General features: G+C 49.2%; 2 protein-coding genes across 2 annotated transcripts; both read left to right on the top strand.

The window, feature by feature from the left end:
- Positions 1–274: 274 nt before the first annotated feature.
- LOC122363962 (ribonuclease Oy-like) lies at positions 275–895 on the top strand. The gene is made up of 2 exons (XM_043333840.1): positions 275–577; positions 695–895. The coding sequence occupies exons 1-2, from the start codon at positions 275–277 to the stop codon at positions 893–895; spliced, it is 504 nt and encodes a 167-aa protein (XP_043189775.1).
- A 10,851-nt stretch (positions 896–11,746) lies between these two features.
- LOC122363955 (circumsporozoite protein-like) lies at positions 11,747–13,904 on the top strand. Its single transcript, XM_043333836.1, has 3 exons — positions 11,747–12,170; positions 12,501–13,415; positions 13,470–13,904. The coding sequence occupies exons 1-3, from the start codon at positions 12,159–12,161 to the stop codon at positions 13,605–13,607; spliced, it is 1,065 nt and encodes a 354-aa protein (XP_043189771.1). The 5' UTR covers positions 11,747–12,158; the 3' UTR covers positions 13,608–13,904.
- The last annotated feature ends 1,644 nt before the right edge of the window (positions 13,905–15,548 follow it).

Genomic DNA, 15,548 nt, shown 5'->3' with positions numbered 1-15,548 from the left:
TTATGATTTCAGCCGCGTGGCGACCGTCCCTTTGCCGTCTGGGACCGTCCCTGGGCCGTCTGGGACCGTCTATCAGCCGTCTGCAACTCCACCATCTGCGCCGTCTGGGACCGTCCCTGGGCCGTCTGGGACTGCCCCTCGGCCGTCTGCGCCGTCTGGGACGGCCGCGGCGCCTGGCGGCCCGGCGCCGGCGGTGCAGTACTACGTGCTGGCTCTGTTCTGGCCGCAGACCAGCTGCCTGCAGCACCTGGCCGACACGGGCGCCGGCTGCGCCATGCCGCCCGCCGTCGACGGCTGGGCCGTGCACGGACTGTGGCCGGACGCGGCGGCCGGCAACCCGTACAACTGCTCCGGCCAGCCGCTCAACGCCACCGAGCTGGCGCCGGCGCGCGCCGCCCTGCTCCGGCTCTGGCCAGAGGTGTACGCCGACCGCGGCGCGCGCCAGTTCTGGCAGCACGAGTGGCAGAAGCACGGCACGTGCGCGCTGGCCGCCGGCGACGCGCGCTCGCAGCTCGACTACTTTGTGCGCGCCCTGGAGCTGGGGCTGCGCTACGACCCGGGCGCGGCGCTGCGCCGGGCGGGCCTGGGGCCGCGCCGGCGGCCGCACGACACGGCCCGGCTGCTGGCCGCGCTGGCCGCGCTGCTGCCGCGGCGCGCGCTGGTGCGCTGCGAGCGGCCGCGCGGCGCGCCCCAGCCGCTGCTCAGCGAGCTGCGCGTGTGCGTGGACCGGCGCTGGCAGCCGGTCGACTGCTACCCGCCTGACGGCAGCGCCATCCGCGCGCACCGCTGCGACGGCGCCACGCTGCTGTACCCGCCGCTGCGGCACGAGCCGGTGCCGCGCTGGCCCGACTGGCTGCCCGCTCCGGCCGCCGGCGGGGGGACGGGCGACTCGTGACTGGCGGCGCGGGCTGACCGGGCTGCTCGGCTGAGGAGGACAGGGACGGGGCGCGGGCTGACACGGCTGCCCGTGTGAGGAGGACAGGGACGGGGTGGACGGAGGAAGGAATCTTGCCTGGCTTACCCACATGTGGGAGCGGGATCTAACACAGATGCACACACCCATCTCTAGGAATCTTGCACACATCCTCCGAAGTATGTATAGTCTCATATGTGCAGTGCTAATAGCGTTTTCGCGAACCGCTCTGTCTGAGGTAAAGCGTATGAACGATAGTACAAGTTTGTATGCTTATCCAAGTGTGTCATCCATGAAACGTTGTTGTAGGTATGTACAAAGTGTGTTGAACAAAATGCAGATGCACACATGAAAATCGTTTAATACATGACTTAATGGCTGTGTTCGATTGTTTGTTCATTTCCTTCTGGTCTATTTCTACTTACACCATTTCAGAGGTTTGGGATAAGAAGATTAACATCATTTTTGTTCAGTCATCTCTCCAATGGGCTAGTTTGTGCCTATTTACCGCTCCTCCTTAACTACACCTATACGTCGGTCAGTTCAATGATTTTGCCCATCATCTCCATTCTCCAATGTGTTCTGTGAGTGCCGCTTATGGGTCCAACAGGAAAGATGTTTGGCACTTTGGCCGCAGTTAACGAGCGCTTCTCCGATTCCGGATGTGATAGGCCGCATTGGACTTTCTTCTTTGTGAATTGTTGGATGCGATTTATTTGACTTGCATGCATTGTTGGAAGAAATAAGTAACCCATAACATTCGCAGCAATAAAGTTGCGTTAACCCGCCCCCCCCCCCACTGGGGTATGTTCTGTAACGCGCCTCACTGGAGTGGGGGCTACTCAATTAACCCGCGCGGGGCTGGGGTCTCCAGCCGAACGCGCGGGGCGGGGGGGGGGGGGGTGTAAATTTTACCCCCCCCCCCTGTTATCTCCCAAACTAATGGTCCGATTTGGAAAATTCAAACGCCAGTCGAAAGATCTCATCACGAACAACTAAAAACATGTACTTAATTTAAAGTTTGAGGTCAAGGTCAAGGTCAGGTCAAGGGTAGGTACAAATTGCAGGTTTCTACAGTATCGGCCTTGCACCGTAGCTGCCGAAGAATGGAGTCATGGACTGAGACTGATTGCCCAAAACGTGTTCTTAGGCTACCAAGACAATATAAGTTGCATACGATATCATTCAGAGGTCAAGGTCAAGGTCAGGTCAGGCCAGGTCAGGTCACCAAAAGCAAAATATAGAAAAGGGCATGTGCGACACATGTTTTTTGGGTCATTTTACTCATAGAATTCAATAGGCATACTCAATAAGTGATATGGACCACCTCTGGATGAATTTCAGGTCGAGGTCAAGTCAAGGTCAGGTCAAGTGAGGTCAAATTTTGAAGTTGGTTGTTAAGGCCTAAAAAGGTGTCTACCTGATGCAGTTTTTCACGGCGAATCGAATGGTGCTATTTTTGTTTCCGTACGAGGTCTAGAACTTCCGAAAAAATCATTTTTTTTTCAAAATTTTTGTGTGTTGTGACGTCATAAAATTTTGAATAACTCCCACATTTTTGAACCGATTCTTCTAAAAATTGGTATGTATAGGTGCACATAGACCACTTCTCTGACATATATTCCGGTTTTTTCGATTCACTCAAGATTTTGGATTTTATAGGTAAGTATTTTCCCAAAAAAGTCAGTTTTATAGAAAAAAAAATTGGGCCAAAATCCAATATTTTCAAAAAACCGAAATAGCCATTTGTTAACCCTATTAGTGGCAGGGGGGGTTGTTTTTATCCACCCCTCAGGTTTTTCGGGAATATCTCCGAAACCGCTGAAGCTACGATGCTGAAATTTTCTGACTTTTCCTAAAACTAAATTGGGCACATTCCCTGAAAATTTCAAGTTCATAACTTTACCAGGGGCGGCTCCAGATCACTGGGAATTGGGGGGTCCTATTCGTGAAGCGAGTCATTTGGGCGAAGATCACGATGCTGCACCAGTTTTACGAACAGTGAATGAAAGGTATCATGTGATGACATATACAAAGTTATTGTGCATCCTCTTTTGACACGTTTTTGCTATAATAGGCGGATCCAGGCGTCCAAAAAGGGGGTTATTTTTTACCTCCCAACATAGGTGCCCTGACACCGCCTATGCATGACCAATATAATTTTAGTCGTTCTCTCATAAGAAAATTGTAACATAACAAGACCATTGCCACCCTTTTTAGAAACAGTATCAACAAAAACGTGAGATGATGTTTTTTCGTACTCCAGCGTAGATGGGCAGCCATTCAGCTCCCACGCTCTCAGTCCCAGCGGATAAAAATCAACACCTAACTATCAACAAAAACCTTATTTACTATACTTTTTGTGTACCCCCAATCCAGGCATCGGTAGGATTGTGATTGCAGGATTGCAAAATCCTGATTGCATTCCTTTTTGGTGGATTGCACCTGGATTTGAAATCCATTCCAAAAAACAGGATTTGATTGCGGATTGGATTGCATCATATTTCCAATTTTGCAATCCAATCCGGATTGTGTTGGATTAGTGCTTTGAAATGGTTTGTTGCGATTGAAAATTATGAGATCGGCTTAATGTTCTTTGCTATCAAGGGCTTTACATCGAAACTTGAAATAATTTAAAAGCTTTTAATTTAAACGCTCAAAATAATATAGGCTGATGAACTACATAGGAAGGGCAAAATTACGTAGTTGAGGGCGAGTTTTAAAAATATAAAACACTGGTTGGGTAGAGGTTTAAATGTGGGGGTGTTTGAGGCAAAAAATATTTCCCATAAAATACCTGTGCCTTAGATAGGAATTACTCGCAAGACTAGGTACTAGAAATGGGTGATTTGGGGATGGAGGCACGACCCTATGCCCCCTCCCTCCCCCAGATCCACTAGTGCACATAATGATACAACAGGATTGCAAAAAAGGATTGCGGATTTGTCACAATCCAAGTGAAAAAGTGGGATTGCGGGTAGGAATGCAATCCACTTCGGCACTAGGAATGTGGATTGGGAATGCAATCCTTTCAAAAAGGATTTTCCCGATGCCTGCCCCAATCTCAATTATCTGTATCCGCCTATGATTTTTGAAAATGCATATTTTTAGGATCCATGTGAATTCCTGGTTCATTTAGCCTGTCCCGTAGCTCAGTTGGTAGAGCATTGGACTCCCGGTAGTGAGAGCCCGGGTTCGAGACGCTCCGGCGCTCGATATTTGAGACTCCTGACGGGGATGGTCTGCGGTTGGTGGGAGCAGCCGCAGCCAGTTGAAGTCAGTTGAATGGGACAGGCCGTGTCCGGCTTTGAAGGACACGTTAAACTTTGGCATCTAAATTCTCCCGTTACCCGGAATTGCGCGATCGGACGGTAGGGGTCGGAGTCTACGCAACAAGCTCTGCTTAGCGTGGGATCCGGCTCTGTCAATCCGTCCATTCAAACATTCGAGCTAAATTTATATAAAAAATAAAAAAAAAATTCTCTATCGATCGGCAAAAGTTGCGTTAAGATTGGTTCAGAAACCTGGTCGTGATAAACAGTCTAAAATGTATCTGCAATTTGCCCATTTTTACCCCCCTCTACCCCCCTATTGACATTTTTTACTTTTATTTTTTTTTAGAAATGTAGATCTCGTTGAGCCAAATCGAATGCCGTTTGAATTTTGAAAATCGGCCGGTTAGATCTCGAGATATCAAGGGGGGTCGTAAACAGCCCCCCCTGCCAATAATATGGGGTAGCCAGGAGCCTGCCACTAAAAGGGTTAAAGTAGAATTACGTATAACCTTTTTTGTTACGTCTTGATTCCTTTAAAAATGAAGATGTTAGCGGTGTTTGAAATTTTGCCGTTTTTGAGGCGAAAATGGCGAACATGACGTCACTAAAACGTCAATTTCTCAAAAATTTACCGACGGATTTCGCTCAAATTTTCAGGGAACGTGTCAAATTGATGTAAGAAAAGGTACTGAAAGTTTGGCGACGCTGCGCGCCGCCGTTTTTGAGATATTGCAAAAATTCGCGAGGGGGGGTAAAATTTACCCCCCCAGCCCCGCGCGGGTTAACCCACGAGCCGCTGGGGGGGGGCATAAAGTTGCCCCCTTTTACGTTTTGTAAAATATCTCCGAAACCTGATAAGCCTACGAAGGTGAAACTTGGCATAGCTTCAAATGAATACCTAGGCAATGTTTGAGGAAAGTTTGGTGGTTGTAGCACCTAAGATGACGTCACAGTGACGTCATAAAGTTTTGTCGTTTTCCGATATGGACCGTTTCTGATGACGCTGAGCATGAAACTCAACTGTAAATGAACTAGACAGCACCTGCTGTCATCCTAAAACATCTAACTACACTTCCAGCTAGTTTCTGACCAATAATCGACCCTTTACCTATATTCGGTCCCATATATCTGATGTATCGTGAGGAATATGAGAGTCGCAAATCTATAATTTCACTTATGACGTCACTGTAACGTCATTTCAAATGGGATCGACACCAAATTTGGACACAACCTCGGCTAGGTATTCAGAAAGATGTGTGCAAAGTTTCGCTTCTCTATCTCTTCGCGTTGCGACGATATCGTCGCAGAAGTAAAGAGGGGGCAACTATATGCCCCCCAGCGGCCGGCGGGTGGCGCGGAGGCCCAGCGGCCGCCGGGTTAAGCCCCTAACACCCTCCTAACTCCGAAACTACTGCGCTGATTGTCAAAATTCAGACGGCATCTGATAGCCCTGAAAAACTGCCACGCAAAACCTAATGCCATTGACCTCGGGGTCACCCATGACGTTTCAGGTCAGGTCAAAATAAAAACTATTAACCCTCCCTGCGGTTTTTCGCAGATATCTCGCGCCGCCGTTTTTGGCACACCTGTTTGTGCATCTTTCCGCACATGTTGTGAAAATTTCAGACCCAGGTCGCCTTAGGTCAGGTCACCAGGTCACGCCAAGTGACCTCACCTCAGAAAAAAGTAAGAATGCTCGTCATAGCTGCACCGATTGATCGATTGCCTTGAAACGTTCAGAGATTGATCAGAGCAACATTATCTATCAAATGTATATCTCGGAATTTTGATATCGGTGACCTGAGGTCAGGTCAAATTTCGGCCTAATTATAAGCCAATGGGAGAAAATTGAAAAGCGTCTGTTTTGCACGAACGCTATTCTAGACACTCTCAAACATCGAGATGTAGGTAAAATTGACACACTGAACCGGAAAATGGCAACTGTGACCCCTCGTTATGCCCCCGAGGTCATCTCAGGTCACGAACAGAATCTAACAGTTTTTCGCTAATAACTTCTGATAGAGGCGTGCTAGAGCGCCGAAAACGCCATAGATGTGTTCGGCTTGACGTTGCGGATCGACTGATATGCAACATGACCTTTTCCGGTCAGGTCATGACCTTGACCTGAGGTCAAATTTTCAAGTTGACCTTTCAAGGTCAAATTATAGTTTATTCGACGCGTCTCGACGAGAGGAACACGATGCTGGCAAAAGTAATGTCATGGCTCTTTTGAGTCAAAAGGCATTGCCGAAAAAACGTTTTTCGTAAAAACGGCTATTTTTGGAGTTTTTGCCCTCTGGAGGCTAAATCGTTGACCTGAGGTCAAATCTGAGAGCATTATTAAGAAAAGTATGTAAAAGGGCTATCGAATGCGCTTTTCCGCGGCGCTGTAGCTGTATCGGTTCCCGAGATAGCCGTTGGCAGTTTCCAAAATGTTAAAATAGTGAACCTTTGGTGACCTCTGGTGACCTGACCTTTGACCTGACCCAAAAAATGACCGAAGTGTTTTCGTCCTTATTTTGGACGTTCTTTCGATTGCCGCTTACCGCATGTCGCTACGTGGCTCAGGAGCCGAGTTAGAAGGGGGGGGGGGGTGTTCAGACACCCCCCCCCCGGCCCGGCGCGGAATCTCAGAGCACCGGCCCGGCGCGGGTTAACGTTTTGCTTTCTTTACAGTTTGGGCTCTGGCCGCCGCTTTACAAGTCAGAGCAGGCTCATGCCTTGTTTACACACTCGTAAATAGATGCTTTAGATACCCTGAGGGTACCAAACTTGTAGGTACCTACTTTGATTTTCAGGTCACGGTCAGGTCATCAAAAGTCACGGAAATCTTATACCTATCACGCATCAGTCACGTGACACATGATTTATGGTCCGTATATTCCCAATATTTCATTTTCTCGAAATTTTTTCATTTTCCTCTAAAAAGAAAACACAGCAACAACGTTCTTTCTGAATTTGAAATGCGCCACTCCTGGGTCAGGTGTCACAAAGCGCTATTATTTATACCAAATTTCCCAAGTGGGCGGTGTTACCCAAGTGTCTGCATTTTTCTTTTAAAAATCCTTCATTATGGCTGCACGACCAAAATTGCGCTCGAGCAGGAGCACGTAATGCTTGGATGAGTCCTAATTATGGCAAAAATACCACTTCAGGACTAATGTCTGTCAAATAAGATCAGTTTTCTTCTGTTTTATACTTTTTCTAGGTATGCTAGAAAAAGTATAAAACGTATTCACGAAACGTAAAATTAGGAATTTCTCGCAAATCACCTAAACCAATGCGGTGCACTGCCCATACTCGTACCTGCACTTCTGTTGTCGTCACGCTGCCAAAAGACAGTCAGCTGTCGCCCTAGGCCTTTTCATATTTCTGATATCGGGAAGGGCGGTGCTCCCCAAAGGGCGGTGTTCCCTCATCTTCCCCTACTGACATTTTTTTTATAAATTTAGTCCGAATGGCTGAATGGGCGGATTTGAGGAATCAGAGTCCGCACTAAGCATAGCTTGTTGTGCTGACCCCATGACCCCGCCACCCGATCGCGCAATTCCAGTTGTATGGCAGAATTTTGTCCGAACGTTTAACGTGCCCTCACGACTGGACACGGTCCCCTCCGCTTACTCACGTTACCTGACTTCTGTGCGGCCCCTGCCACAGACACGCACGCCATTAGTACACGTAGGAGCTAAATGTGGCCGCCCAGACATTGGAAAGACAAATAAATCCAAGACCCACCAGCGTTGAAAAGGCGCAAAAATATGTTGTTAGTTTTTAGAGAAAGCTATAATTTCCCAACTCTGACTCTCCCCTACCGGCTACCCCATTGACTTCCTAATCGTGAGGTCACGTGGCTGACCTCACTTCTTTGGTGAACCTGATGGAATAATCTGAGATAATTATTTTTTTAGGACTTCGGAGTAAAATATGTCCTGTGCGGAACACTTCTTCGCACAGAGGGAACAAAATTCAGCGTTTTGGGCCTTAAATTTAAACTTAAATAGCCACAGACTTAAATAGCCACAGACGGCCACCGGCATAGATGTGTGTGTGTGTGGGGGGAGGGGGGGGGGGGTGCGTGTGTGCCACTCTGACCTACCTCGACAGATCCCTATCGGCCCCTGTTCCTGGTGACGCAAGCTGCGCTCCGGGCGGTCGCTGGAAGTTGGAATACCGGCCTCCGCCTCCGGTGGGACAATGGATCGGACGTGTCTTCCGGTGAGCAAGGTCAGCCGAGCGGGCCCGCCTGAGATTCTATCAGCGAACAGGGGCACCGCTCGGCAGGGTACGCCTCCAGTCGCGACTAAGACGCAGTGCAGGGAATAGGCGTCAGCCAAATACAACAGCGACATCCAACGTGCCACCTCGGCTAGGTATTCAGAAATATGTATACAAAGTATGCATACGCGTTGCGACGATATCGTCGCAGAAATAAAGGGGGCAACTATATACCCCCTTCCCCCAGCGGCCGGCGGGTTCCGCGGAGGCCTAGCGGCCGCCGGGTTAAAGTGACCATCCCGATTCCCACCTTAGCATTAATTTTGAGCTGAGATAGCCAAAATGGGGGTCCTGGCTTGCCCTTACCGATTTGAGCACTCACAACATCGAGAAATGCCTCAAATCGAAAATATATAATTTCAAAGTTGCAGCACTTTGGATTCAGAAGGGCTAATGCATCTAAATGTGTGACGTCAGCGCAGATCTAACGATTTTAAATCTTTTACTAAAACGTTTGGTAGCACGCGGTGGTATATGCTGCTTTGCGCCCAACAAGTACCGCACTTTCAGCTGCCAAACTATTGCTCCTAAATAAGGTCGCTAGGAACAGCGGAGATCCCCAAAAGTAAACAAAAGTAAAAGTATAATACCCTGAAAACCGATGAATATTTTTGTAGATATTCGTTTTCGTTCTTTCTGAACCGAGTGACATCACTTTCATGCCAATTCATTAACTTTTTATAGGCCTATATACGGCCTTGGGTGGGAGGGTCCTCGCCGGCACAGGGGGAGGGGTTGATGCAACCCCCCCTAAGGTTTTTCGCGAGTAACTCGCGTAAAAAGCGGCCGATCGCAGCGAAACTTTCAGTACCTTCGCATTGATCAATTTTACACGTTCCCTGAAAATTTCATGACCCTGACCCCAATGACCTTTGACCTGTTACCTCTTTTCCGTGACCATGTTTGGCCGAAATCGCGATTCGGCGTATGTCGGCTCGCATTAGCCGCGCGTTTGCAAGCTTTTCATGGTTTCAAACGTTCAAACATGTGATTTGATGTTGCTCCCATACATTAGGGTGGGTTTCAAGGTCACCTGAAGGTCAGGTCAGGTCATTGACCTTTGGTGACCTCGGGTGACTTCGATTCACTTTTTCGAGTTTTACATGTTTCTAGGCTAGTTTTTGGAGCTGAATTCGAATTTAGCAACCATTCGAACATTTAAGAAGTAGTTTTGGTGCCTTCGTAACCTGTTATGAAGCTGTCAGAGGCGGTTGACACGTATTACGAATACCCGTCACAACCCCTACGGGTTGACCTGACCTGACCTGACCCGACCTGGTCTAAATGCTTAAAAACATCATCTCTGATCAAAACTAACACGATATTCGTGATCAGCACCCCGGAAAACCACATAGCAGCTACACTTTACGACTTTCTAACAGGTCCCGATTTTCACGGTTTTCGGGTCATTGACCTGACCTGGAAGGTCACGCGATGACCTAGGACCTTAAAATTGGGTATCATCGGCTTCCTCTCGTGACGGGCAACACCCTCGTTTTTTCCGCGAAGCTCTAGCTCGATCAGGGGCCGAACGCGAGGGGGTTCGTACCCCCCCCCCCCCCCCTTGTGCCGTCGAAGGACGCAAAATGGCCTGTGCCGGCGAGGGCTATGTTTCATCTCTCTGCGAAAGATTCCTTTGCACTTAGAGCGTTTCGACATTCTTGGACCAAGCAGAGGCTCCCCTGCAACATGACCGTCATAACCCGCGCCCTGGTGGGGTCTGTTTATAACGCGACCTGGTGGGGGGGGGGGCTATTTTTTGCCCCCCCCCCTCGTATCTCCGAAACTACTGGACGGATCCGCAAAATTCAAACGGCGTTCGAAAGGCCTGTCAAATTTGTCGAAGGAAACCAAATTTCATTGACCGCAGGGTCACCGATGACGTCACAGGTCAGGTCAAAGATGAAATGTTTCACCGTTCACGGGTCTTCTAGGGAATGCGCTATAACACCGAGGAAAACGCATTTTGTCGAGAATCAGCGATAGGGCGTCAGTTGCCTAGTAGATATGTTGCTATTAGAGGTCACTGACAATACCAGGTCAGGTCACAGGTCAGGTCACCAAGGGTCACGGGTCAGGTCACATGAGCCCAACTTTACTAAGGTTGTGTGATGCATGTTTTATGGCCAATTTTTCATTTCCAACTCAATGGTGTTGGTTATAAGACTATCAGGTACGGCTTAGGTCACTTTCTGGTGAAGTGCAGGTCAAGGTCAGGTCAAGGTCAGGCCAAAAAAGGTCAAATTTTAAAGTTGATAGTTTTGCATAAAATGGGTATTGATTCGATGCAGCTCGTCACGGGGAGTCTAATGGTGGTCTTTGTTTTGCGCTACGGGGTCTAGAAGTGCTAAAAATTGAGTTTGAAAATTTGACGTCATCAATTTTGAACAGTTTTTTCGCTATAATTTCGCCAAAAAAAAGAGGTATCAATCTCAAATTTCGTATGTGGATGGAAGGCGGTAAGGACTATCACATATATTCCTGTTTTTGCGAGATTCAAAAAACTTTTTGGATTTTTCGATTATTATATCCAAAAAAATTATTTTTTGATTTTTGAGGGTCAAAATCCAAAAAAATTGAAAAATCCGAGATTGCAGTTTTGTAGCCCTGTTCATTCTACAGCTTTTATGTCTTTATCATTTTTCTGTATTTGCAAAGCTATAGGCCTGACAGCTCTTCCCGCGAAACCCTTTTTTGGGTCGAAAACGGCAGAACATGACGTCACTCTGACGTCATTTCCGGCCAACCTATCATAGCCTTTGGAAAGAATGTTGGTCACAATGTGTAAAATTGATGTCTGGGAGGGTACTGAAAGTTTGGTGACGATCGGCGCAGCGGTTCTGGAGATATATCGAAAAGTCTGGAGAGGGGGGGGGCAAAAAATAGCCCCCCCCCCACCAGGTCGCGGGATAAGAAGCGTCACAGATCAGTAACATGACCTGACCTGTAAAAACTTCTGGTGCCAAAAGATCCTGATTGAATCCAATGTCAGTTAGGTAGATTATCAGCTCTCTATAGCTAACGCGTTCCAAGCAACCTTGAGGCGTTGTAGCTTAGTTGCACCCTCCCCTGCGGGGTGGGCACTGGGCATCTAACCCACCCACGAGGTAAGAAGCCCGATATGACTTGTTCAGGAAAATACGCATTATTCCTAACAAATATAGGTAATCTGGGGGGAGCTATGTGTAAGGGAAAACGGGGCACTTTCGTGCATAGGGCACGTTCGTTTTCAGCAGTTTATAGGAACACGAGTGGCTGCCCGAGCTCAAGGTACCTAAATTATGAAAATATGTCTATTGTTGCCGCCCCTCGTTCACTGTAAAAAACAACAACACTATACCTGCTAGCATGCTTGATAAAACGCAAAGCTGTATTTTTCGTGCGCTTCCCAATTTTGTCAAATGTCTGCGTGGTAGGTACAGGTGCGCAGTTTCTTCACCAAATCGAACGCAAATGAGATATCGACGCGCCGAGGGCGGACAGGATACCGATCGTGGCCAGCGGCCAGGAGCCGGCCGACCGAGCACCGGCGGCGACGGCGTAAAATCGTCCCTGTGAGCACACCCGTGCCTCCGTCCGCGGGTACGCACGCCCCGACCTTGGACGACCCATGTGCGGGTCCAGCTATAAAAGCGCACAGCACTGCGTCCAAAGCAAGCACTTCCCTTCAGTGGAACCGGACAAAACACGTCAACATGCGCATCCTGGTGAGATTCGTTACGTTACCTATCCTGAACGACGCGAATCGGTTCTCAGGCTGTTCACGCGGGAACTTTTGTCGTTTAAGTGTGGAGATGAACCACATAGAGACAGCATCATAAAGATACCTATACTTATCCATTTTTAGTGTTTATCATGTTTCAACCGGAGTCTTATTCGTTAGAACTGGGGAAAAATAAGTTTTTTCATTTTTTTTGCTTTTCTGAGTCGTTTATCTATCCCGCATCCGTTTCCTGGCCGGGGCGATGTGGGTATCCTGGATGCCGTGTGCTCCGTGTGTTCCGTCTCTGACGCTCTGACCCCGTGTGCGCCTGCAGCTGCTGCTCGCCGCGGCCGTCGGCGCCGCCCTGGCCATGCCGACCTCCCATCCAGCCGGCGCTGGCGCCGCGGCGGAGCTGGCCGCGCCGGCCGACCACCCTCAGAAGGCCGCTGCTGCCCAGCCCGCCGACCCACAGACCCAGGCCGAGCACCTCGCCGAGACTGCGCCAGCCTCGGCGACTGCCGAGACGGCCGGACACGCCGCCGCCGAGACCCCTAAAGGCACGGAAGGCACTCCGGCCTCTGAGACTGCCGCACCCGAGTCTGTAGCCGAGCCGACAGCCGAGGCTGATCAGACTGCTGAGGCCACCCAGACTGGTCAAACTACTAAGGCAGCTGAGGCTGCTGAGACTACTAGGGGAGCTGAGGCTGCTGAAGCTGCCAAAGGCGCTGAAGCTGCTGAGGGTGCCGAGGCTGCTGAGGGAGCCGAGGTTGCTGAGGGTGCCGAGGCTGCTGAGGGAGCCGAGGCTGCTGAGGGAGCTGAGACTGCTGAGGTTGCCGAAACTGCCGAGGCTGCTGAGGGAGCTGAGGCTGCCGAGGCTGTCGAGGCTGCTGAGGTCGCAGAGGTCACTGAAGCTGCTGAAGGATCTGAAACTGCTGGAGCTGCTGAGGGAGCTGAGGCTGCTGAGGCTGCCCAAACTGCTGAGGTAGCTGAGGGAGCTGAAGCTGCCGAAGCTGCTGAGGGAGCTGAGGCTGTAGAGGCTGCCGAAACTGCTGAGGTAGCTGAGGGAGCTGAAGCTGCCGAAGGTGCTGAGGGAGCTGAGGCTGCTGAGGCTGCTGAAGCTGCCGAAACTGAGGTAGCTGAGGGAGCTGAAGCTGCCGAAGCTGCTGAGGGAGCTGAGGCTGCTGAGACTGCCGAAACTGCTGAGGTAGCTGATGGAGCTGAAGCTGCCGAGGCTGCTGAGGGAGCTGAGGCTGCTGAGGCTGCTGAAGGAGCTGAGGCTTCTGAGGGAGCTGAAGGAGCTGAGGCTTCTGAGGGAGCTGAAGGAGCTGAGGCTGCTGAGGGTGCCGAAGGTGCAAGCGAGGCTGGGTCTGCTGAGGGGGCTGAGGGCGCCGAGGGTGCTTCCGAGACCGAGTCTGAGGCTGCTGAAGAGGGTGAGGCATGATGTGCTAGCTGGCACTACCTGACATCATCAGTATCAAAGTCTGGGTCAGACATCCTCAGGATGCCGCCTGTCGGGAGCTCTGCCTCAGCGGCAGCTGTGATTGTGTCGTACAAGTAGCTAGTTGTCATGTGCGCTGTCTATTCAGCCGAGTTCTGTGTGAAGTGGGAGTGCTTACCTATATGTAGTTGCCTGATGGCTGTGAGGAGAAGATCGCCACCACGGCGACAGTTCTCTGAAAGAGTGCAGGCAGCTCAGTTTAATGGCTCTGTGTTTCTTTACTTTGAAATAAAAGTTTACGATTAACTTTATGTAGTTCCATTGGTGGACCTTCCGAATCCCGGTGGTTTGAGCCCGGCCACCGCTCGATTCGAAAAGATAAATGCTGGTCCCGTAGCTCAGTCGGTAGAGCGTTGGGCTCCGCGTGGTGACAGCACGCGTTCCCGGTTACAACAGTCCGGGTTCGAAGCGCGACGGGCGCTTGACGTTTATGGGCCTCTTGACAGGTGGCCCATAAATGGGCCACCTGGGCCCATTCGATGGGCCCATCAAATGGGCCCATCGTGGCCCATTTGATTCCACGATAGATCGACCAAAGCCGTACACCCTCATATGTTATTTTCTTTAATGGGGTAATGGGTTGTGATGGGCGGGGAAGCCAGCTGTGGCAAGGAATTTTTTTTCGAACAACGGTTTCCGAGATATAGCCTCGGGCAATTTCTGGAGGTCTCGCTGCAACCCTATGTTTGGCGGCTTATAACTCAGAAACTATTGGTTTTCTTTGAGGACAACTTCAAATCGTTCAACTCGCAATCAACCTATGAACATTTTGGCTATCTCAGATTTTCAATTTATATAAAATTTTGATCACGTGACCTCTTCACCTATTTTTCGAATTTTTCGAAGTAAAACAGTGCACATCTCGACGTTTCGTCAAGCATCTGACATCATCAGGATCAGCAATGGCGCTAATATTTACGTAATACCTACACAGCCCACAGGTAAATGGCGAACATGACGTCACTAAAACGTCATTTTCTCAAAAAAAAAAAAATCCGACAGATTTAGCTCCAATTTACAGGAAACGTCTTAATTCGTATTCATTTCGGGCTACACTGAGGTAAAAAAATTGTTAAAAACCAAATATTTCGGCTTTATTGAGTAGCCTTGTTCACTGGTTTGAAATATGGTTTGAAATACATATTTCAAACCAGTGAACAAGGCTACTCAATAAAGCCGAAATATTTGGTTTTTAACAATTTTTTACCTCAGTGAAGCCCGAAACGAATACGAATTACCATCAATTCCTGAGGAAGATTCGAAATGACACTTCGTCAATACCTGAAACGTCTTAAATTGATGTATGATAAGGTACTGAAAGTTTGACGTCGCTGGCGTAACGCGTTTAGACCTTAGAAGTTATTGGCGGGCGCGGGTTATATAAACGGCTTCCAGTACACGGAGACGTCGAGTGTCATGGCATCTGTCGATGATGGTAGTGTTTTTGACCATGAGTTGTCGTGTCAGCGTTGTGTTGTGGTAAGGGGAAGTTGGGGGAACGCCGAAGACTTTTTTTCTGACGCCCGTAGCACGCAAGGTAGACAACATACGCTATTCTTGTTGGCGTCATTCGAGAGGCCAGTCTTTTGCCTTTCAAACATACCAGGCGCATTTGATGAATTCGCATACCGTTAAAGGGACCCTCCCACCTTAACATTAGATTTGAGTTGAGATAGCCAAAATGGGGTCCCTGGCTCACAATTACCGGTTTCGGCACTCACAACATCGAGAAATGCCTTAAATCGGAAATATTGAATTTCAAAATTGCAGCATTTTGATTCAGAGGGGCTAATGCTTAGGAATACCCCTCTGAATGTGTGACGTCAGCGCAAATATCTAACGATTTTTAAATGTTTGACTAAAACGTTTTGTAGCACGCGGTGG

The sequence above is a fragment of the Amphibalanus amphitrite genome, unplaced genomic scaffold (genome assembly GCF_019059575.1).
Source record: "Amphibalanus amphitrite isolate SeventyFive unplaced genomic scaffold, NRLGWU_Aamphi_draft 000649F_arrow, whole genome shotgun sequence".
In the NCBI taxonomy this organism is placed as follows: domain Eukaryota; kingdom Metazoa; phylum Arthropoda; class Thecostraca; order Balanomorpha; family Balanidae; genus Amphibalanus; species Amphibalanus amphitrite.
The sequence above is the reverse complement of the archived record's forward strand: the minus strand, read 5'-3'. Positions and strand labels throughout refer to the sequence as shown.

Excerpts from the sequence above, each read along its gene's own strand:
- LOC122363962 (XM_043333840.1), top strand. The coding sequence starts at position 275 with ATGCCGCCCGCCGTCGACGGCTGGGCCGTGCACGGACTGTGGCCGGAC. Across the intron at positions 578-694 it reads CGGGCGCGGCGCTGCGCCGG|CCGCTGCTCAGCGAGCTGCG; the intron begins GCGGGCCTGGGG and ends GGCGCGCCCCAG.
- LOC122363955 (XM_043333836.1), top strand. Across the intron at positions 13,416-13,469 it reads AGGCTGCTGAGGGAGCTGAG|GCTTCTGAGGGAGCTGAAGG; the intron begins GCTGCTGAGGCT and ends GAAGGAGCTGAG.